Raw genomic sequence first — 23,947 nt, 5'->3', positions numbered from 1 at the left:
TTCCAGAAGTTAGGCACCGTGTGGCTAGCGCACACATCTCTCCTGAAGACAGTTAACTCTAGTGCTCAAAGCTGCAGCACCACAGGAAGCGAGAAGCTACCTGCAGAAAGCTCATGGGTTAAAGAGAAGACGCCTAAAATGCACAAAGAAGCGTGTAGATTGGTAGACACTGGCTGTGCTGTATGCAGCCCAGAAAGGCAGCGTGAAGCACTTGAGGTCAGTAGCACGGTGCTGCTGATGTGCGCTCAAGGAGTCAGAACCGAGAGGAGCCTCGTCAAGGACATCCTGCCTGAGCTGTTGAGGGCTCACACAGCAGAAAACTGGTTCAGAGGCAGTCAACAGAGAATCTAATGATTGTACCAACACCTAGTGTGGGATGACTCCGGGGTGTATTGTTGGAAAAGCCCTAAATACTACAGGCAGGCCTTGTGATTTCTTGGGTATCTTGGCTCTAACCCTGCTCACAGGGGTTCTTCTCCCTGAACTGCCAACTACCTCCAGCGTTATTATCAGTACTGATTAAAGGCAAGACAAGAAGAAAGGTGCCGGTTCCCACACACCACTGCTCTTACCACTTAGATTCCTGTCATCCCCTGCCAGGGCCGCCTGCTTCTCCCGCTCGGGCTCTGCTTCATTCTCATTCAGGTTGTAGTCATCGCCTAGATTCTGCTGGTCTCCCCCTGTGAAACCAGCAGGCCAGACACACGTGTCACTGGACACCAGCACCAGGTCAGGCTGTCACCCAACCTCAGAACGCAACCTGACTGATGGCACAGCTCCCAGTACAGAGGCCATGGAGAGGACCCAGAAGTGCCCCTCAACACTGAAGCTAAAATTCAGCATTGTTGACTGAACCCTCACACACACAAGCTGTGGTTCCAACACACACACTCCTCAATACGCCATCATTCAGTCTGAAATTTGAGAAACTAAGAAAAAGCAGCACTATCTGAGGAAATAGGCTAATGGTGGAAACTGCAAGCAGTGGTGGCCATCTGCGTGGCGATTTGCCAAGCACTCATCACAGCGTGTCATACCCCCGGAAGTCCCACTGACAGGAACACTGCCCTTGCAAGTTAAAAAAAACTGCTCTTCCTGTTCTCCTCTTGACAATGAACAACAAATGCAAAGGAGTGGACAGGGCCACCTGGTAAGACATAAAGATGTGGGGACGGGACCTGGGAACCCAGAGCCAGCCACCCCACCCACCTTCCTCTGCAGCACGCTGCAGCTCCTGTCCACCACGGACGACAAGCTGGTCATGCTGCGACTCCTGTCCACCACGGACGACAAGCTGGTCATGCTGCGACTCCTGTCCACCACGGACGACAAGCTGGTCATGCTGCGACTCCTGTCCACCACGGACGACAAGCTGGTCACGCTGCGACTCCTGTCCACCACGGACGACAAGCTGGTCACGCTGCGACTCCTGTCCACCACGGACGACAAGCTGGTCACGCTGCGACTCCTGTCCACCACGGACGACAAGCTGGTCACGCTGCGACTCCTGTCCACCACGGAAGACAAGCTGGTCACGCTGCGACTCCTGTCCACCACGGACGACAAGCTGGTCATGCTGCGACTCCTGTCCACCACGGATGACAAGCTGGTCCCGCTCAGGGAACTGAGAATCCTCCTCAGGCCTGGCTAACAGGGCTCCTGGCACCTGTATGTTCTGATCAAGTTTCTCAGCTCCCACACGTGTGCCATCCACTGCCGCCTGCTCTTGGATGGAGGCTTTCATCAGTTGCAGACCATGCTCCTCACTGGCAACCTGAATCTCATTGGTTTCCTCTGCACACAGAACATAGGTGTGATAGGTAGTCTTGGGGGGACGGGCAGTTATTGTTTTGTTTTGTTGTTTTTTGATTTTCCATGACAGGATTTTTCTGTGTCTCACTGGTCTCCAGGAACTTGCTTTGTACACCAGGCTGGCCTTAAACTCAAAGATCCTCCTGTTTCTGCCTCCACAATAAGTGCGGGATTAAAAGTGTGCACCACCATGCCTGGCTGAAGGACCATTTTAACTAAAACCAAAGCATGGCTGAGCATGGAATACACACCTGTCATCCTGTCGATTAAGAAGTGGAGGCAGGGGGTTGGGGATTGAGCTCAGTGGTAGAGCGCTTGCCTAGGAAGCTCAAGGCTCTGGGTTCGGTCCCCAGCTCCGAAAAAAAAAAAAGAAAAGAAAAAAAAAGAGGTGGAGGCAGGAAGCTCAGTTCAGGACCCAGCTTTGGCTACATCGTCAGTTTGAGGCCGGCCTGGGAGACTCCCTCAGGCAAAACAGAAGGGAAAAAAAACCTGGTAACATTAACTGCAAAAAACGCCTGCAGGACACTTGTGATCCCAGGGTTCAGAGGATGAAGGTGGCAAAGTCAATCAAGGCCTTAGCTACACAGTGAGTTCCAGGTCAACCTGGGCTACACAAAAGCTCATCTCAAAAACATAACAAAGTGTCACCCTTGGATCCCTAACACAAAGAGTGGCTGTAGGGTAAATTTCACACTTCAGGATAGCTGGGAACATGTGATCTCCACTACAGACCAGAGGCTTTGGGGCTGCGGGCCATCCTCAAACAGCAGGAGAGTGCCCAGCGGGATAGACACAGGTAGATTTCAGTGAGTTCCAGGCTAGCCTGGTCTACAGAGAGTTCCAGGACAACCAGAGCTACACACTTAAAGAGAGCCTTATCTCAAAACTAAACAAAACCCAACAAAGAAAATAACCTGGATTTGAGTATCCTGACACCCCTGAGGGCAGAGTGCCAGGCTCTGAGTCATTTCAAGCCGTAGGGGCCCAAGGCACACCAGCCGCCCAGGACTCTGTCTCTGCCCTTCAGTCCCACAGTGCCCCAGGTACCCTGAATGAAGGCACCTTCTGTACCTGTACATCCACAGCCAGCAAGGACAAGCTGTCGCTAAGACAGAGTGGGCCTATGGCCCCTATCCCAGGGTCCCAAGAGAAAGTACACCAGCCAGCCGCCCAACCCTTCTCTGCTGCCTCAGGCCGCACTCAACCCTCTTGTCTGTCCTGCAGAGACCATACACCGCTGCGGGGCTTCAGAGAACATAAACCAGTGTCTCCTCTTACCGTTCTGCACGTGTGGCTTCAAGCCCCACACCTCTGAACTGGGGGCTGGTACTTGGGACTTGTTTCTGGGCACATCCCCTTCCTCTTGTGGCGTCTGCTCCTTTGGCGGAACTGTTTCCTGCAGCTTGGCCTGAGGCTTGAGGGCCTGGAGATAGAAATACCGAGAAAACAAGCACCGGACTAAAAGAGTAACTCAAACACCATCTTCCCAGGCATGCCCTGTCACATGGCAGAGATCAGTAGACTGGTGGGTAAGCAAGGGGGAAACGTAACCATCCCGACAAGCCAACTTCCATGGCCAACTATGTGCATCACTCAGCCTGCACTGCCCATGCCCACCCTGTCTCTGAGACCTTACAGGCACTCTGCAGCACACAGAATACACCATTCTGTTACATGGAGTAGAACTTGAGAAAATCACAAATGTATGGAAATGAACACACTCCGAGATGACCAAACAGAGATGTCCATCCCCTTGGGTTACTCTCGGAAGCTAATTGAGGTGAAGGGAGGGGACTGGCCAACTTCAGTCCATTTCTGCTGTTTGTCCCATTTGAGAATCAGGACATAATCCAACACGGCTAATGCCCACTTCTAGCCCTAAAGAATGATGTCTCCGCTCTGTCACATCTTACCAACCAATGATAGACAGCCTGCTTACAGCAGTCCTTTTACCAGCATGTCCTATCTCATGACCAAGAAAAAGCCACCCTGTGAGGCACTAACCAATCTGGTCAGAAAGGAAACACCAAGACCAGCCCCACAGTGACCGCAGACTTACTAGGCCATGGATGGAGAACAGGAAACAGACAACCAGGCAGAGACAGAAATACCGAGAACACGATTCTGTGCACCCATAAAGCTGTGTGTGCTCGTGTACACGGGGAGGGACAGTCTCCCAAGGCTGTGGGACAACTACAGAGAAGACCCCATATGGACTCCCTGGGTCTCTCATGTTCTTTGTAGGTGGGCAGCCATCTATGGCAGCCCTCGGCTTGACAACTTCAGCATGTCACAATAGGCAGTGGTCAGACCTAGATAAGACAAAAGTCAAGAAATGTCTAGCTAGTCAAGATTTAAGAATCCCTCCGGGGAGCTGGAGAAACGGCTCAGTGGTTAAGAGCACTGTCTGTCCTTCCAGAGGTCCTGAGTTCAATTCCCAGCAACCACATGGTGGCTCACAACCATCGGTAATGGGATCTGATGCCCTCTTCTGGTGTGTCTGAAGACAGCTACAGTGTACTCATACAAACAACAGGAAAATTTCTGAGAAAGCCAAAAGGAAGATATCTGCCTCAACAAGGATGCTCACCAACACCACATTCTAGGCGAAAACTGTACCTTAGCAAATTCACATTAGGAGCCATGGCGTGTCTGCTCTTCTGTTACAGTAAAATTAAACATGGAACTGGAAGCAGAAAGATAACTGGGAAATCTGTAAATGGGTGGAGATCCATACTTCTAAATAACACATGGCTTAAAGTAAAAGTCTCAAATTTAAAAACAATTTGACCATGCCTTTAATCCCAGCAGTTGGGAGGCAGAAGCCTTTGTGAGTTTGAGGCCAGCCTGGTCTACACAGTAAGTTCCTGGAGAGACAGAACTATATAGTGAGACTCTGCCTCAAAAAAGTTAAGATATAAATAAAATAAAAATGTCTTGGCAAATGTAGGTGAGGACAATTCGCTGGCATGTCTAGGCTGCAGTAAAAGCAATGTTTGTAGCACTAAATTCATACATGGAGAAAGGAAAATCTGGATCCAAGAATCAAGACGTACCTTCAGAAGCTATGGAACAAATTAGTCAATGAAATCCAAGGTCAAGGTAAGTAGAAGAAAAGTTAAATGAATTAGCTTATAACTTAATTAAATGAAAGAAAATCAACAGAAAAATCAGTGAAAGCAGAAAGTTGTTCTTTGAAAAGGTAATGCTCTACTTCTCGGTAGAAAGTGGGAACATTCCTATGCGCTCTCCACTGACCAGGTCGACCTTGGCCACAGAATTTACCACTGGGACATCAGTGTGCTCAAGCCAGACAGCATCGGCTTCTCCCGCAGGAGCATGAGACTTAGGACAAAACTGCGCTTGGGGCCAGCATACGAGATTGGGTGTGGGCATCCTGGCACCAGGCTGTGCTCTGCTGTACCACAGGGAACCAAGCCCACAGGACAAAATGGTGAGGAGAGGAGGGAGAGCCTCCTGGATGCCCTGGCCAGAGCAGACCCTAATTACCTGCTGTCGTTGGTCATCTCTGGAAACTAATGCCTCATTTCGCTTTCTGACAACCTCTTCTATCCGCTCTTCACACTGTTCCTTCACCTCCTTCATCTGGCTGATACACTGGCTCCTGGTGAAGGCAAATGGAAGATGTGGATGTCCCAAGCACTCACCTGCTACCCGCTGATCCCGTTCACAGTCCACTGCAGCAGGAGACAGAACAGCCCGTTCCCACCCAGGATGTGCTCCGAGAGAGAACGGCTAGGGCAAGTGTCCAGGTGCAAGTATTTGATGACAGAAGAAACCCGCTGGCAACCATACTTTAGACTTGTTGCGTTGCATTAAACACCCCCACCCCCTTCTTTCCACATCAAAAAACATGGGCTACAGATACAAGTTCCTAAGACCCCTGTGACCTATTTCCTCATGTTCAGAGCTCCTTCATCCTTGAGCTCCTTGGACCAGTCCTGTGGTGATTATGATAAACGCCTCATGGGGCGGGGGGCTGGGGTGCTGCACATTTCAGGATAGAGGTTGAGATGTTCCGCTCCAACTCCTGGAGGGGGGACTCGATCATATGGCCACTGATGTCCTCACTCGTGCCGGTGTAACGAGCATAACCACCGCCTCTACACCTTGAGCTTTGACAGCTAATCGGATGGTAAGAATACAGACTCGGGGATTCCCCAGGCTCTGTGGGAATGTATGCTTTGCCTCCTCGACCTCGCCTGCTAACTACCATTGGTGGCTATTCTCCCGTGACACGCTTTGCAATGACACCCTGGTACTAAGGAGCGCTGTCCTCGGCTCTGTGAGTGGCTCTGGTGAATTGCCGAGCAGTACATCAGGGAGCCCTGACTTTATAAACTGACCAGTGTGTGGCTGGCTGGGGGACACTCGGGACTTGTGACTGACCTGTGGAACAGTCTTAGGAGCTTGAGTCCTTAAACCTGTGGTGTGTGAATGAACTCTGGGCAGCACGAAGACTGACTGGAGGACACCTAACTGTCAAAGACCTTCAACTGAGATGTCCTGGAGGTCTGCACCACCTTCCACTGCAGCACTTCAGCAAAGGGCAGAGTCAGAGCCAAAACCACTCGCTTAGACGATGGGGAAGCCAAGAGGTGCTCTGTTGCCTGTTATAGCCAGGCCATAAGACAGACTCAAGTTAACAGAAGACTACACAGGGCCCACACTGGGCAGCCTTGCCAGAGTTGGAAGCATTTTGGAGCCTCAGTCCGTAACTTGGAGCATATCCTCTGGCAGCTCAAAGCAACATTGGATCACAACATTCCACACACAGAAGGCAATTGTGTGGTAACGGGAAACTCAAACAGATAAGGAATAAGCAAGAATGTCCCTGAAAACCTTGCCGTGTCAGTCCAACTGCAGGTGGTGGACTAGCGGGAAGGGGCTGGGACACAGTGAATGAGGAAACTTAGCTGTCTAAGCAATCAGGCCATCTACTCCCGAACCTTCATGCCTACAAGAGGGATCCAAGCTTCACCTACTTTTGACTCTACAGATGTAAACAGGAAGGGCCTCCTCCGCCTCTCAGGAATGCAGAGGTATCCACGGCCCACATTCCAACTCAAAGGCAGCAGGGGAAATGAGCGGACTGCTCAGTATAAGGCCTAGATCCTGAGACACGATGTAGACTAGGTCAGCAGTGTGGACAGTGTTAGCTCCTGGGAGGTCATGCGTGTGCCCGAAGCAGACCCTCAGGGACTAACTGGCTAAACTCTAGTGGTGCACACGCAGCTCCAGGCTGTTAATGGCACTCCAGATAGTGCAGACTTTGGCCAGAGGACCATTGAGGGTCCCTACAGCCAGCACAGGAACTCATCACTGTGATGGTGTCACTGCAACGTCCCAACACCAGCATTTGCCAGCTGCTCCCCTATAGTGTGAAGATGAGTCAGAGATGAAAAGAGCAAGGAGGGCTGCGTTTATGAGTGCAGTGATCACTCGAAGAAGATGCCTGCTGATTCCCAGGAAGCCACGGACGTGCACAAGAAAGCTTTCCTCTCCACTTGCAGCCACCTCGGCGTTCCTGGAAATAGACAGCGCTGTGTGCGGGTGTGCCTGGATGGGCTCTCAAGTCAACGTACAGTTTTATGCATGTTATGAATTTGCTAACAAGGTGTTCACATCTTGTCTCTAGCTCACAGACACTTGAGGACAACTGTCTCTGGCTTCCATCAGTTCCTGGCCGTTACTTCAAGAGCTTCCTGCATCTGCAGCAGGGCCCTCAAGCACAGACACTGTTAGCCAGAAAGACCTGCTACCTGCTCACCTCTTAGAAACAAGTGTCTCTGTGGAAGAACTAGGAAGTACTGTATAGCGATCTGAGCACTTGGGAGGAGAAAGGTCACGTGTTCCAGCCAGTCTGAGCTCTACAAACTTGAGGCTAGCTTGGGCTACACAGAGAGACCCATTTCAAGATGAAACTAAAGAAATCAAGGAATTTAGCGATGTACATCTGGTGGCAAGCTAAATCCATGCTGTCTTGTAGAAGGATCAAAGCCCAAGTATCTTTTAAATGATGAACACTCTGTAGCTACATGAATTTGGTGTGTATGAGGTAAGTAAGTGAGAAAATATGAATAAGCGAGTGGCTACAGTCCTGCTCCCTTTGATCATTGTTCTCTAAATGGCTGGAAAACTAAACAGATGGCAGCCATGTGATCTCTCCTTTACTGTCGTCTCCCAGGGGCGTGGCCTACCTTTAAAGCTTCATTGTTCAATTAAACAACACTCAGTGTAAATGTGGTAAATTCTCATGGCAGTGAGCTTCCTGTTACACCAACATCCAGCCCGGCCCATCAATATCTTGGCACAGTATTCTAGGTATGATTTTAGCTCGTGCTTGACATTAAGAAAAGTACTTATTTTTACGTGTATGTGTGCATACCTGAGTGTATGCATGTGTACCATGTGTGTGAGGGAGCCCACAGAGGTCTGAAGAGGGTATCAGGTCTCTTGGAAATGGAGTTACAGATGCTTGGTAGCTACCGTGTGGATGCTGGAAACTGAACCTGGGTTCTCTGGTAGAGCAGCCAGTGTTCTTAACCACTGAGCCACACCTCCAGTTCACACATTTTTAAAGTGTTCAGATTGCCAAAGTGGTACAACTGTGCTTTCATTTACGATGACATAAATGTTAATGTATCGTGACAATTCAGGTCCTGCTGAGCACTGCTTGTGTGTATGTGTGTGTACGTGCATGTGTGTGTTCGCATGTGTGCTTATGTGTGCATGTACACAAGTGTACCTTTCCTATTCGCTCTGTATACTGAGCCCTGCTGGCTTATACTTTTATAAGATTTAATCAGGTAGCATACTGGTTTCTAAAGGACTTGAGTCCCAGAAGTTGGAGTCCCTTCTCACATGCTACACATGACAAGGTATCATCCACTTCCCTACTGGGCCCCACTCACAGGTCATAGGAGAACTTCTTCTCCAGGCTGGTCTGGTTCTTCTGGAACTGGAAGATGTCCTGCTGCAGCCTGCCATAACTCTTCTGCAGTGCCTTCAACTGGTCTAAGCCAAAAAAGGACAAGTCACCTCACTGGTTTCTGTGGCTATCATGCCACTCAGACACACAAGACACAGAAGAACTCTGTCTCAAAAAACAAAAACCACAGCAGAACCACAAGCCGGCACGACTGTCACAGAAGGAAGCAGGGAGGAAGTGAGCGGCCCTGCCCTGCCAGCATATCACCAATACCAGAAACTCCCACAGAAACCTGCACCTTGAGCCTATTAAAAATGTCTATTAAAACTTATTTTAATGACTAGCTTTCCTATGTGTGTGTGCTTGCACCACTGTGCATGTGGAGAGGTCAAAGGCCAGCCTCTCCTGGCACTCATGTGGATTTTGGGATCAATCTCAGGTCGTCAGGCTCAGCAGCAAGTGCCTTTCCCTGATGTGCCATCTGGCCAGACCCAATATGTGCCTTACGCACAGCTTGAAGATAACTTTATACAAAGTTTTAAATAACTTTGTGCCTTCTGACCTTGGCCTGAGGTCAGGTGTGGGGCTTGCCACACGTTGGTGCCAGACCAGAGTCTTGAGTATTGGGTACCACTCGTCCAATATCATCACTTAATTGCTGGTGGGGACTGAACCTAGGGTCTCGCAAACACTACACAAGTGCCCCATCCTCAGCACACCCATCCCAGTACTCCTTAAAGATCCATAAACCAAGGGGATGAATTATGTCCATCATAACTTGCGTGCGCACAGTAATATTTTATAAGGACAGCTGAGTAAATAACACATTAACGATGGCTCGATAACTTCCAATAACAGATTACAGTGACAAAGCCACCTGAGGCCCTTATGGGAGTCAGGCCAGCCTGGCTCTTCCTTAAAGCGGCTGCTGGGCTGGGAGGGGTGGGGTAGGGTAGGGGGCTTACCTTGAAGGTCTCTAATGAGCTTCTCGCCTGTGGTGATATTATTCACTAAAACCGCCTACAAGGAAGACAAACTTGGAGTCAGAAGCTCAGCTGGGCAACTCTACCTTCAGGGCATGAGTCAGAGGAGGGAACAGCACCTAGACAGCAGCCCTGCAGCCAGGCATGGGGACCACACTGCGCTCTGCTGTACTCTCCATCCACAGCGAAGGAAGTGCTTTCCAGCCACCCAGGAAGGAGTAACCAAACCAGTGCCTCAATCCCAGTTCCCATCCTTCCCTGTCAGGCATAGCTTTTTCCTCTTCCAAGCCGCAGACTCACTCAGCGGCAAGCTACTCCTATCCCAGCCCCCACGCCCCTGACACAAGGTAGGGAAGGGACAGCACACAGTGAGGACTCTGGGGCTGACAATCCTGGCTACTTCATACATGCGGTCACTCACTTGCACTAGGAGCTGGACAGGTCATCATCCCATAGCAAGAGACAGGCACCTAGGCCTAAGGGACAGCTTGTTGACGTGGCTTAATCGCAAAAGTGCTAAAGAAGAAACAGACAAATGCTACCATACCAGACACATGACAGAGAACAGGCTCTCAGCAGCTGCCCTGCCAGTGGCTAGGAACCTGAGCAAGACAAGTTTTATGAGCCACACCCGTGATACTTAGTTTTTGGCATTCGCGTGACAGGATGAAAGAACCCCCAGAGACACGCTAATAATGTGCTTCTGAGTATTTATCCTGCTGTAGAGAACATATGGGGCACGCTCCTGAGTCACAGTGGAGCCTAGAGCTCTAGGCTGTCTGCTCTTAGATTACAGAGCTGCCATGAACAGCTGAGAATTACATCACTGTCTTCCCTGATTCTGGGGCTTTCAGATGTGGAAGCAAACTAGGACCCCCCTCCCCGCCCCCATGTCCTAGGATCTCCAGTTCACAGGAAATCTGCCAACCCCCACCTCCAGCCTCCATAAGCCCATGAGGGGATGGATTTCCCTGACAAGCCCTCTCCCACACATCTAATGGGTTTGATCTCTGTGGATGGCCCAATGCTTGAGAAGCAAACACAAGAAAGAAGGGAGACACATACTAAACCTCAGAGCGACACAGACAAGAGCTACTTGACTAACACACACAGATGGACATGCTTGGTAGTACCATGAAAGTTTCTTACTGTTATCATCTCCAACAGAGGAATATTCTACTAGTCAAAACACTGCTCAAAACAGATATTCATTGATCCTCCGCTGACAAAGCTGCCAGGCCTCCCTCCTTCCTCTCCCATGTCCTCTGGAAACCCCTCTGATACAGCCGCTATGGTCCCTGAGGCCTGAGCAGAGGAAAGGTCACAAGTTACACAGCCTCCTGAGCAACGCAGGAACCTGTGCAGAGATGAAATGCAGCCAGGCCCAGTGCTTGCTGTGGGAGTAATTTGGGCAATGGCAGAGAAGCCCCCAAAATGGTAAAATTCCCCTACCATGAAGAGACTTTTCTAGAGATGAGTTTCTTTTACACGGATGTGGAGACGGAGAAGAATGAGGGATAATGAGCGCTCTGATAATAGGACTTTCCCAGCTCAAAATTCCTGCTGCTCTGGGCAAAAGGAGAAAAAAGGCAAGCATTTGCCAGACTGCATGGACTGATCTGTAACAGGATCCCACAATCTCTCTCTGAATATACATGCAAGTGAATTCAGAAAGAATCCTGAGGCCTTATCTGCGCACCCACACTCACTGTGCTAAGTCCCACAGTCAAGAGGCAAGGTGACCTCAGAGCCCATCACTACAGACATGTGGAGCATTACTTAGAAAGGAGGTCCCAACACAGATGAACCTCAAAGACCTGGGGTGTGTGTGTGTGTGTGTGTGTGTGTGTGTGTGTGTGTGTGTGTCTGTCTGTCTGTCTGTCTGTCTGTCTGTCTGTCTGTCTGTCTGTAAACGCAGGCTAGTCACAAAAGGAAAATGTTGACTGGACTATACCCACAAGAGAAACCTCAAGTGTCCGGGGAGGGCTGGGGGAAGGGGAAGGACAGTCATGTGGTAAGTGTAAGTCTCCAAGACAAAGAAGCCCATTGCACAGCAAGGGGAACTAAGGCCCTTTGCTGAGCTCACCCTCAGCTGCCTCGTCTCTGATGGCCTGGGAACCGTGTCAGCCTGAGGATTTCCAAGGCACTTCTGCTTCCACGCGGCTTTTATTCTGCCAAAGATGTCTTCCCGCCCTCCCTGAGAACGTGAAGACGGAGCCGGAAAATGCCACCAAGGTTTCTGCATATAATTTTAGACCTATAGAGAATGTTGAATTGTGGTCAGGAAGACTGGAAAGGCTTCTGAGCTCGTTTGCTTTGTCAGGGTGTGTAACATACTAGAACAGAACACACGGATTGGTCACCTTCCCTGCGACATTCTCATACAACCATGTAATGCACTTGGCTATATTCACCCCACAATTATTTTCAAATAACAGGAGGTTCTACTCTTAACAACCAGTTTTTCCTCATATTTTGATTTCGGGCAACTCTGGGGTATCCCTGTGCAGTGTCACTAGAACGAACTAGAACTAAACTGTTAATCATCCCGAATACAAATTTATCCCAGCCGTTCTAGTCTGAAGACAAGTTATTTCTGCCTTAGAGCGTTGGGAAACTAGCTTGGCGTTTCCCAGTAAGCTTTCAAACAGTGACGAGGCAGGGGGCTCAAAGCAGGAGGCTCAAAGCGGGAGACGGATACCAAGGAACACGGTGCAGCTCCAACGGGAGCAAAATCAGACACACGAGTCAACCAGTAACTCCTGGTGGGAGGGACGGGGAGTGACTGTTCCCCCAGAGTGTGACGGCCGCACAGTATTATAAATAACAACAGCAATAGCATTGTCTGGTATATTAAAATGTATCTGCGCTTTATAGGTGTTTTGCCTGCACATACACATGTGCACCGTGCGTGCACAGTACTCACAGGGGTCAGGAGATGGTAGGGATCCCCTGGAGACAACTGAGCTGTGTGGGTGCTAGAAGCTGACCCAGGTCCTGTGCAGCCTCCCTAGACTGCCATGCAGTCTTTCTGGCCTCATGACACATTTTTAAATGGTCAGGATGGTGAGTTTTGTGTATTCTTTACTTCAATAATGCTGTTTTTTATTTAATGTTGTTTGCTTGAATGTATCTAAATTATTGCTTCAAGATGTAATTTACCCTAAAAAGTACTCAGGAAATAACCTACTTTCTTTAGGATAAACCTCGGATCTTTAGACACTGTGATCATGGCACATCTCACCCAGACAGTTTAAGACCTTAACAGGCACTCGGGACCCGGACAGCATAGAGCCTGAGTGAGGAAGAGCAGGTAGCTGAGCGGCAAAGAGTGGACAGAATCTCAGGGACCCTCAAGCACTCCATACACAGCCCCCCAAAACCAGAGTGGGTCGGTCACTGAATGCATGTTCCCAAAGAAACAAGAACGCTGTAGTGGGACAGTTGGTCGGTGCTGACAAAAATTCTGTGATTAAGCAAATTCACAGAAAGGTGAGAGATACTGAATGCTTAGCAAAGAGGTCGCTGGGTTTCCAGTGTGACAGTGGGTTTTCAGTGTGACAGTGGGACCAGCAGGTATTTACAAAGCAGACTGTAAACAGGTCAGTGCTTGGTGTAACCTCCTGCTAAAATCAAGAGTGGCAACACACAAGGTTTTCCCAGGAAACCTGGAAGCAAAGGCCTCATGAGCAGAGACCCCCCACCTTCCCCCTTCTCCATCTCCCAGGACTCAGCAGACAAAATGGGGATTCCTCTCTCTCCAGCTATTTCATCACATCAATCCTCCACACGAAGACAACAGTTCACCTGGGACTCCCTGGCTTCCTCTTCTCTAGGAAAACTCCGAGACTCGTGTGCTTCTGTCTCATCAGCCTGTCTCTCCAGAGAGGAGAGTTATCTTTCGTGATGAACTGTGTAGTGCTTTCTGTCACTGCGACCCTGGATCAGGTTTCAGAGCTGCTGCCAGTTCATTATGGTAAGGAGCATGGAGAAGCAGTTCACAGGCACAGTGACCAGAACAGACACCAGGAGAAGGCAGGGACTAGGTGGTCCCGAGGAACTGTCTTGTCACATGACTTTTCTTGGGAAGACATGAACAAACTGCTCACTTCCAGTAGTCACAACATGAGTCTAGCTAGGCAACCTACTCAATTTTACTCTGGGTGATATGAATATGGGTGAGAAGCTACTACAGGAGCATGACTAAGAGAGACTGCTGGTATCAGTGGAAATCACCTCAGCATTCAGGAAAACAGCGTCCCCAGAGCTCCCTGCTCACCTTGCAGGCAACTCTATTAAAGACTCTCACAACTCCTTCTTGTGGTGTAGCCTAGGATAAGTTTCATGATCATTCTGAGCCTCCTTGGTTAGTCCTCGGTGTTGAGCATTCCTTTCCCCTCTAGGAAGGGGTGGCTCCATTGGAAGGAAACAGCTCTACAGATGACCCCAGTGATCTGTTTCTACAACCAAAATAGCATGCTAGCTGGGGCCAATCCCACGACAGGAGCCTGTGGAGACAGACCACAGTGAAACCACCCAAGGAACAGGAAAGGCCCTCCCCCTCCTCCACAGCTGCAGCTGAAGAGGTTCCTCATGGAGAGTGTTAGCCTGAACCAGCTCTGCCTACAAATCTACTCTCCCCACATGCTCCTTAAAACTTCTGGCCTTCATGACCACACCTTTACCTCTATACAGCTGTACTATTCTAAACACCAAGGAGCTGAACTCTGGCTATGCTGAGAGGTGGGGAGACAGACAACTGGAAAAACATGCTGATCCTTTGACTAACGGCCCTCTCCAGGATCTCCTTCATGCAGCAGGTATGCATGAGATGTCCAAGTGAACAAGTGCCAAGGGGAACGGCAATGACCGATCTACACTCTGGCTTCTGGCAGCAAATAAGGGCACTCACCATCCGAGCTGTGCCCCTGGGGCAGAGCACTGCCTCCAACGTGTCAAGGACAAAGGGAAGCAGCTGAAGCAGGACACCATCTATGTAGGAAACACCTGCTGTATACGGGGCTGACCACACAAGCAAAGCAGCTCCTGCTAATGCATCCTGGGTCTTTTAAGGAGGAGAGCAACACCCTTCCACCTTCAGCTAGGCTGAACAGGGAGGCTCAGCCTACAACTCAGTGGAGGACCAGGGTGCCCCAGGATCTTTCCTGCAGACTAAGGGCTGCAAGAGGTCCCCATCCCCAAGGTAAGGGGTGAGGGAACTGTAGGAAGTGAGCTATAAGCCAAACCTGGCTTCTGGGAACCAAGGATCATCAGGAAAGGGACTGTGCAGGTGCTGCTGAGAGGAGGGAGGGAGGCAGGGGTGGGAGGGCAGATGGACAGAGGGATGGATGGACGAACAGGTGGATGGACAGACAGGTGGACAGACGGATGGATAGATGGACCAGATGGACAGATGGATGAACAGAGGGATGGACGGATGGATAGATGGACCAGATGGATGGCCAGACAGATGGATGGATGCATGAACCAGATGGACGGATGGTTGAGGGGATGGAAGGCAATGTGATGATGGCAGTTGTTGCAAAGCCCATTCCCTGGCAGAAGAGTTGAGTGGTTGAGAGGGAGTCTAAGCCTCAGAGAAAGGGAAAGTAAGAGCTTCATACACTGTTTTATAGGGGCTTGGGCTGCCCCTTTCCCTTACAGGTCCTATTTATATATACCTGCCATGGTGCCTTCCCCATGTTTCTCCTTGCAATGTCCTCTGCAAACAAGAAGCTACCATCTCAGGGAACCTGTCTTGGCTTTCCTAAGGCCCCATCAGGAGAAAGAGAACAGGGGATCAGCTGCACCCACGTGCCTCCCAGGCTACTGGCCCGATGGTCTCTACAGGTAACTTGGGTCAAAGAGGACCCCAGAACAGTCATCAGTGCCTCACTAGTAAGTGAACTGAAGACAAACCACAGCCCCCTCTGCCCTTGCCCCTGAAGCAATGCATACTCCTATGTCACACCCAGCACCTCTCAGACTAGCCCTCAGCTCCTCTCCACCTCCCCTTGCTAGGCACTGCTCCTGGTGCTGAGGTATGAGGGTAGAGCCTGAGGCTCAGTTCTAGGACTGCAGCTCTGTCCACCACAATAGCAAGGAAGCAGCTAGGACAGAGAATCTCATCTCCTCCTTGGAAGGACGGCACGTGGGCACCAACAATTCTGAACTCTTCCTGCCTTGCTTTGGCCAGGAAGCAGAGGCCAGGCCAGCATCTATGGGCTGGAGGCTGGTGGCCATAGGTTTTCAGCCTCACGACAAGGACACTGGTGACCAAAGAATCCCTGCAAGCCCCTGGGTGGCCACATGGCATTGTCCCCAAACGGGAACCTTGTCCATGTTTTTTTCCCCGTGTAGGACGTGACACTTGTACTCAAGTAATCTGCTCCTGAGCTAATCACAGACAAGCTGGTGAATGTTCCAGATAGAATAGCAATGGCAGACTAATTCACTTCCCACTGTAGAGTAGTAAGCCAGTGAATTTAACCGACTTACTTATGGAGTCAGGGATGAGGGCTGTGTGCAAGAGCACAAACAGCTTAAGGGAGGTATGCCATTACGCAAGAGGCTCCCTACCCTCCAGTAGCTGTTAACTAACCACTTGCACAGCCTCAGGAGGGGCCCTCGTGCATTCGGGCCTGCCTAGTGAGATGCCTGTGAGCAACCAATGAGCATTTTGCTTCTATCTAATGCAAAATGGCAGCCAGCTCAATGAAGGTGTGGGTCTCAAGATGGCAGCTGTCATGCCCCGCCTGGAGGTCAGAGTTTCATGGCTAGTTAACAGGGCCATGACCAACACTCCTAATGATCCCACTTGTGATAGCTAATACTGCCTGTCAAGTGCAAAGGATCCAAAATCACCTAAGAGACAAACCTCTGGGCCTGTCTATGAGAAAGCTTCTAGATGGGGTCAACTGAAACATCAAGGCCTGGCCAACATGACAGCCGCCAAGATGGACTGAGCTTTAATTGTGAGGCAGGTAAGCATTTCTCCCCTTCTGTCACAGCCTGAGAAAGGAAAGGGTCCACCATGGGTTCTAAATACCGAGTAACTGCAGACATCCATGTGCCAAAATAACACGTGGGAAAATAACATCAAAGAGGGTCACCGGGGTGCTCTCTCCTTTCTTCCAAGCTTCCCACCAGAGGCTTACCTGTGGTGTTAGGAAGTGTAAAGAGAACTGGGCGTGTCATGTGGAGCCCTGAGCTCCTTTAAATAGGTTTGGCCCCCACGGACTCATGTGTTTGAATGGTTGGCCATTGGGAGTGGCACTATGAGGAGGGGTGGCCTTGCTGCAGGAAGTATGTCACTAGAGGGTGGGCTTTGAGGTCTCAGAAGCTCAAACAAGTTTTCACTTCCTGCTGCCTGCTGATCTGAATGTAGAACTCTGAACTCCTCTCCTCCACACCATGTCTACCCGCACCTCAGCTATGCTTCCCGCCATGATGAAAATGGACTAAACCTGTGAAACTGTAAGCCAGCCACAATTGAATGTTGTCCTTTATAAGAGTTGCTGTGGTCATGGTGTCTCTTCCCAACAGTACAACTACAACCTTAACTTGTAAGACAGACCCCATGTGACCAGCATGCCCACGCTCATAGGTTTGATGACAAACACAGTGAGCAATTGTGGGACGATGAGAGACAATTACAGCTCACTGAAGCAATCTTGGTGCAGAGAGGACAAACAGCGCCCAACCTCAAGGGCGAAGCCTTTTTACGGTCAATCCTTCCACAGCACTGAGCAGTGTGCACCCATGGGAGCCTTACTGCCTACAGCAACGTGAGCCTCCAGGTCTGGGAGTTAAATCAATGCCATGCTTTAGAAAGTGTCTATCTCAAACATATTCGTGTTCCGTCTCTCTTGAGGCAGGATCGCTCTCTGTCACCGAGGCTACCCTAGAACTCGATATAAAGATGAAGCTGGTTTCCAACGTGCAAAGGATCCACCTGCCTCTGCCTCCTGAGGGCTGGGATTAAAGGCGTGTGGCAGGCCGACACCTGGCCGCAGGTATGTTCTGAGAGCAACAGAAAAAGGGACTGAGGCGCAATGCAACCTAGAATAAGAGAACAGCACACCTGTTTGTTCAGCCACCAACCAGCATAGCTAACGTCATTGCAAGACACCATCTTCCACAACATAATCCAAACTGTATTCAGGTCTTCAACCGAGCTGGTGTCTGGTTGCTCCCCTGAGGATAGTAAGGCCACCGGAAGAGGAGAACTGAGTACGGGGGACACTCAAAGAGCACATACCCGACGTCACGCTACTTCGTGGGGTGCCGATAACATGAGTTAAATTACAAAACTGTCTGTGAACCTAAATCAGACTGGCAGGTTGCGAATTTCCAACCTAGTATTTGCAGTGGATCATACTAACCTGCTTTCACTCCACCACTCTCCTCCATGGCAGGCCTGCCAATCCCTCCTACAATCCTACCCCAATTCTCTCCTGTAGAATCTACTGAACTCCCACCTAATTGCAACAAAATGGCTTTTTACCTCAAGCACTTCAAAAGCCACCTGACAGGTCACCTTTCTCCCCTGCTGCCCACCTGACTGGTCTATTTAACCTTCAAGCCTGCAAACTTCTGGCCACCCACGTCCCAGAGTTCGAGCTCCTTCTCTTTCCTGGTTTAGCACAACCTTTGGGAATGAGCTCCTCCCTGCACTGTAACACTCCCCTCTTCTCAGGACAGTCATTAGTGACCCGCCATCCTGTCTCACCCACTTCTATCCCAGCCTCTTCCAAGTGAGGTAAAAACAGAATGCTTCGTGGCACAACGGCCCTCAGACCATGCACAGCTGTTTGGTAGAGGATGCCCTGGACCTGCCTTAGTGTGTGCTTCGGGTACATTTTATCCAGCCTTCCTTCCTGCATACAAGGTCTGGGAAGCTCAATTCCACTTTCCACAGTCGTTCCCAGTAAGGCTTTGATACCAGCAAGAAGCACTCACGTGGGTGAGTGGCTCCCCCACAGAAGCAAATCTGTCTGGATCACTTTCCGCTCCTTGTAGTCACTGGTTCACCGCAGTGGACTGGGGTGCTTTCTATTTTGGTCTGTTGCTGGTTCCCTGTCTGGGACAAGTAGATAAGCTATCTCCAGAAACAGTGTCACTCAGGGAGAAGCCAGGGAGCTAACAGCACTTCAGTGCACCCTAGGGTAAGTGAATCACCCAGCCAGAGGCCCAGTCTTCCACCCCACCCTACCCCACCCCTGATTGCTCCAGATTTTGCAGTAGCTGGAATCAAATCCAGGCCCTACCAGGAGCTGTTCATCTGCGAGCTCCTCTTGCACACAAAGCAAGGAACAGGCTTTGGCAGCTTCTTCCCAGACCTGCTCAAGAACTTCATTTCCATCACAAAGGAAATGCACTCTAAGGATTTTCTTTGTGCCCCGAGGGCAAATTAACTCACTCTCTCTCTCTCTCTCTCTCTCTCTCTCTCTCTCTCTCTCTCTCTCTCTCTCACACTCACACACACACACACACACACACACACACACACACACAAAGTGTAAATGTCAAGGCAGACACAGAGCTGCTGGGCCAGCCAAGCAGAGGATGCCTCAGACACTGACAGAAGCTATTTCTGACTAAGGTTTGGCGAGCAAACATTAGCAAAATGGCAGGAAGATCTGCGTTTGTCCCGACAGTGCTACTTGGTAACCAAGGATCTCCAGCCTCTTCTTCTAGGTGGGCCAGACAGTAAATACCTTGCCTCTGACCCAAGACCCCAGGACATCATCAGCCCCCAATCAGTCTTCGGACAGAAACACAATAGAATGAATTCAACCAACCTTAGAAGACAGTGCAGAGAAGCACAAGTGAATATTTACAGGCTTCTGTCAATGATTAACCGCCCCCCATCCACCCCCAAGCTCCGTTGCTTTTAAGCAGAGTACAGGCTCCTGCCTACAATCCTAAAACTCCAGTGGCTGAATTGAGGACCATGTCCCAGGTCTAAAGAGAAGTAAATCAATGAATAAAGACAAATTTGTTTTATATGTACCCATATATGCACCTGTTAAAGGAAAATGCTGAGTTGGGAATCATGGCTTATGCCTCTAATCCTAGTACTTGGGAATCTGAGGCAGGAGGATTGCCGTGAGTTTAGGACCAGCCTGGGCCACATAGTAAGTTTCAGGTCAGACTACCTCCAAAACATGGGGCTGGAGAGATGGTTAGCAGTACAGAGGACTTGCTGTGCAAGTTCAGGTCCCGGTAGCCATGTGACAGACAGGAGGATTGTGGCAGCCGGTTGATCTTCAGCCTAACTGACAAGCCACAAACCCAGGACAGGAGAGACCCTGTCCCTAAGGTATAAGCAGAGGACATCGACAGAGGAGGTCACCCCAAGCACTCCTGTGGCATCTGCTCTGCACACACAGAGAGACACATCCATGTGCATAAACACATTTTTAAGAAAAAGAAAACTCCACTAAGAAATGAGGGCCACCAGCCTGAAGCTATGAGAATGGACAAACTCTCTGGGTTTAAGCCACTAACTCTGTGGCCATTTGATATGGCAGATCGAGCAGACACAGGCCTAAGGTCTTCTTCCTCTTGGCACCTGGCCAGCGAGAGGAGGTTGGGCAGGTGTGTGGGAAAGACAACAAGTCCTGCTGTTGCAACCCAGTGAGCTCTCGGGTGACAGGTGCGGTTAATGGACCCATGGCCAAGACCTCAGATGACTGTCAGCAAAGCCTTTGGGAATCCCAAGCCCCAGAGGTGTAGGAAAAACAAACTGTTCCCACAAAGCGTGTTCTACAGGGATTTAACCACCACTTCAAAGTAACCTGAGAGGCAGGGACAGAAGCCAGGCTGTACCTGTGTCTGTTCTCCTGAATCAAATGCACAGCTCTGAATTCAGAACAGTCCCCTGAGTGGGTGGCCACAGCTCGGTCTGGAAGCTGTGCTGGTGCCTGGGCCTGAGATGTGGAGGGTGAGCCAGCCCGACAACTTATGATTAAAAGTGCTGTGATGGCTGATGATTCTGAGCAAATACAGAGTGTGTCCTTGTGAAGACTGAGACAATAGAGTTTTATGACTGAGAATAAAAGAGAGCCCTACATGAAGCTGTAGGTGCCCTAAAAGGCCTGGACCACACAGACACTGCTTGAAACACCTACGCAGAGTCAGCTTGAAGGGTTTAAATGGCCCAGTACAGGGAATGGATGCCCACTGTGGGGAACGGAGGTCCACTGTGGATAACTGAGAAAATGAATTAACACAAGAATGCTATTATATCACCCAAGGGGTACTGGGCTCTTTTAATATGGTTTCTTCAAACTGGATGATCCTTACGCAACAAAAATGTCCTGTGGAATTTTCTTTCTAAAGACTTGCCACTGAACCTGTGGCAAGTTCAGCAGTAATCACTGCGCTGCTGAGACGCATACCCCAGCTGAAGACTTTATCACCTTCCCTTACTTGCATGCCAGGCAGCTCTAATCCAAAGAGCAGTAAAACCTCAAAGACAGACGTGTTCTAAGGTGGGATTTACACTGGCTTCAAACTCCTGGGCTCAAGAGATTCTCCGTTGCCGGGGCGATAGGCAGGCATGTGCCCTCAAGCTGAATGCAGACCTCTCACCTTCAACGAACTCTGAGTTTGGAGGCTTTCGGTTTAGGGTGTTCAGCTGGGAAAGTCTGCGCAATATACATGTACAGAATTTAAACATTCAAGACTGAAAACGCTCCTTTCTAGTCTTGAGCCATTTTAGAGAAGGGATACTCAACCAAAACGATTCAAAGATCACAGTGTCTCCGGGATATGGCTTAAGTTCTCAAGATGGGGAATCCAGGTTGGTCAGTGCCTGGGCCAAGGTCCAAATCTGCTCTCGGAGCACGGCCACCTATCTATGTGAGTGATGGCAACGTGGGGAAGATCATCTATGGAGGACGGATTAGTCGAGGCAGCTCTAATCCAAAGAGCAGTAAAATAGTACAGTAACATAGACACGATTGTCTCCCAACAAACTACCCATCAGCCAGCTAGGATTTGTCCCTCCCTCCACACTCCCTCACACAGCCGCTGTATGCTGCCTTCTGTGTTAACCCCACAGCTCATTTGGGAAAAGACTTCTGCATCTAAAAAATTATGATCATCCAAATATTTGAGAGTTTCCCCTTCCTCCAAAACTGAACGGAGGTTACCTAAAACACAGGGTCATGGGCTTCCACTCATCCAGTAACCAACTAGAGCTTCTTATTAAGTGTCAGCTAACATCATGAAAGACCTTAAATGGTCTGGCACTATTTCAGGGACTGTCATGGCTTAAATATGCTTGGCCCCAGGAGGGGCACTATTTGGGGGTGTGGCCTTATTGGAGTAGGTGTGTCGCTGTGGGCTTTAAGTCCCTCACCCTAGCTCCTGGAAGCCAGTCTTCTCCTAGCAGCCTTCAGATGAAGATGTAGAACTCTCAGCTCCTCCTGCACCATGTCTGCCTGGATGCTGCCCTGCTCCTGCCTTGAGGATAACGGGACTGAACCTCTGAACCTGTAAGCCAGCCCCAATTAAATATTGTCCTTATAAGAGTGGCCTTGGTCATGGTGTCTGTTCACAGCAGTAAAACACTAATTAAGACAGGAACTAAATAGTTCTAACTTAGACGGGAACAGTGAGGAGAGAACGAAATATCAACAGAAACTAAGGGCCAATTGATGTGATGTCGAGGGGACTTTGGGACCAACATGATAGGTCATGAAAATGGGTTTCATGGTGCTGGAGAGCAGGCCTCACAGTTAAGAGCACTCAGGGCTTTCCACTAAGACCTGGAGTTCTACTCCCAGCATGCCCATGGTGGCTCACAGCCATGTGAACTGCAATTCCAGGAGACCTGACAACTTCTTTAACCTCTGTGGGCTCCAGGCAGCAAGAGGCACACAAAGATACACACGGGCAAGACACTCATACAGACAGAACAAAATAAAGCTTAGAAAAACAGGTTTCCTATACAGTCCAGCCAGTCAGCCCCCGGATTTCTCCTTGGATCTTCCAGGCTCCTTTAATTTACAAGGACAAAGTTTACCTTGGGAGTCAGTGCAAACATTGACATATACGCCATATATATATATATATATATATATATATATATATATATATATATATATATACTGAAACAATGGAGTCACAAAGCAAATTTAACACATGTAATAACACTCAATTATTTTTCATTTTCTGGAGGTGGGCAGAACGTAGTAAATTCCTGTCACAGGTTGAATCTAGACTGTGCTTGGGAAAACTCCACAAGCATCAGACACTCCAAGAGCCCAGGGAGCAGGGCAGAACAGCTCACAACAGCCATCTGTCAACGGAGGGAAGCTGAGAACCAGGAAGGTCACCTTAGTGGGGAGTGCCTCATCAAACATCAGCTTAAGGAGGGTGTGGCTGTCCCAAGGGATGAACTAGACATGGCCTCAGCAAGGAACTCAAGGGGAAACTGACTACAGAGTGACAGAGGCCCGGGCAAACACCTGAAACATGAATGTAACAATGTACTGCTTGTGGATGTGTGGAAGTCCAGCAATGTGCGCTGGAAGGCTAGATAGTCAAGCTCATGGTACCAGCTTTAGAGGTAGGAGAGAAAGAGGAAGACAGAGGAGGGCTGGGCACAACCCAACTTTATCAATTATAATGACCCTTTTATGGTATCTGGGGGCCAGGCCTGGTACTTTGTACACACCTTCTGAGTGCTAAAGTTACGCTTTCAGTTGTGCTTAAAAGATCTACAAACGAAACAAAATGCTTCTATCCTGTAAGCCCCGCTCACGTAGGTCGGATAACTGCTGGGATGCTGGGGGCTATTGATCACACAGCAAGCCGCGTGTTTTCACTTCTGCAAACAAGGTTGGTTGCTCCAACTACACAGGATGTGCCTGATCACACAGAGGTGGGAGGTACGCCACGATGTATGTTCACCCCTGGTTGGATGAAGTCTGGAAATACTTGGCTTTGTGGGTTCTGCCTTTATAAGCACCAGACTAATATGATTTGTAGCCATTCTCTGGGAATCTGAGGTATAGATCTGGCCGGTGTCCATTGTCCTGGTCAGTACTTAGCAAAACTTGGTTCAAATTTGGCTTAAAATTTACGGTAGTAGTCTCATTCTTGCCCAGGGAGATTAACAACCTGCAATGCCACCATTTGGGACGCAGAGGCAGGAGGACACAGAATTCTCAGCTGGCCTAGGACA

General features: G+C 49.6%; 1 protein-coding gene across 12 annotated transcripts in view; it reads right to left on the bottom strand.

Moving 5' to 3' along the window:
* Positions 1-23,947, bottom strand: part of Golm1 (golgi membrane protein 1) — a 38,297-nt gene that overhangs the window by 2,621 nt on the left and 11,729 nt on the right. For 7 of the 12 annotated variants that reach the window (XR_015640974.1, XR_015640977.1, XR_015640975.1 and 4 more), the window contains 7 exons: positions 9,730-9,784; positions 8,748-8,850; positions 5,323-5,437; positions 3,091-3,235; positions 1,498-1,794; positions 1,210-1,420; positions 573-680 (listed from right to left, as the gene is read on the bottom strand). Coding sequence is in view for 5 of the 12 variants with exons in the window: in XM_087591511.1 (XP_087447637.1) it covers positions 573-680; positions 1,210-1,794; positions 3,091-3,235; positions 5,323-5,437; positions 8,748-8,850; positions 9,730-9,784 (1,111 nt within the window). In the remaining 7 variants the exon portion in view is untranslated. 12 annotated transcript variants of the gene reach the window in all.

The sequence above is a fragment of the Rattus norvegicus genome, chromosome 17 (genome assembly GCF_021556685.1).
Source record: "Rattus norvegicus strain SHRSP/BbbUtx chromosome 17, alternate assembly SHRSP_T2T, whole genome shotgun sequence".
In the NCBI taxonomy this organism is placed as follows: Eukaryota; Metazoa; Chordata; class Mammalia; order Rodentia; family Muridae; genus Rattus; species Rattus norvegicus.
This window is presented reverse-complemented; position numbering and strand designations above follow the sequence as displayed.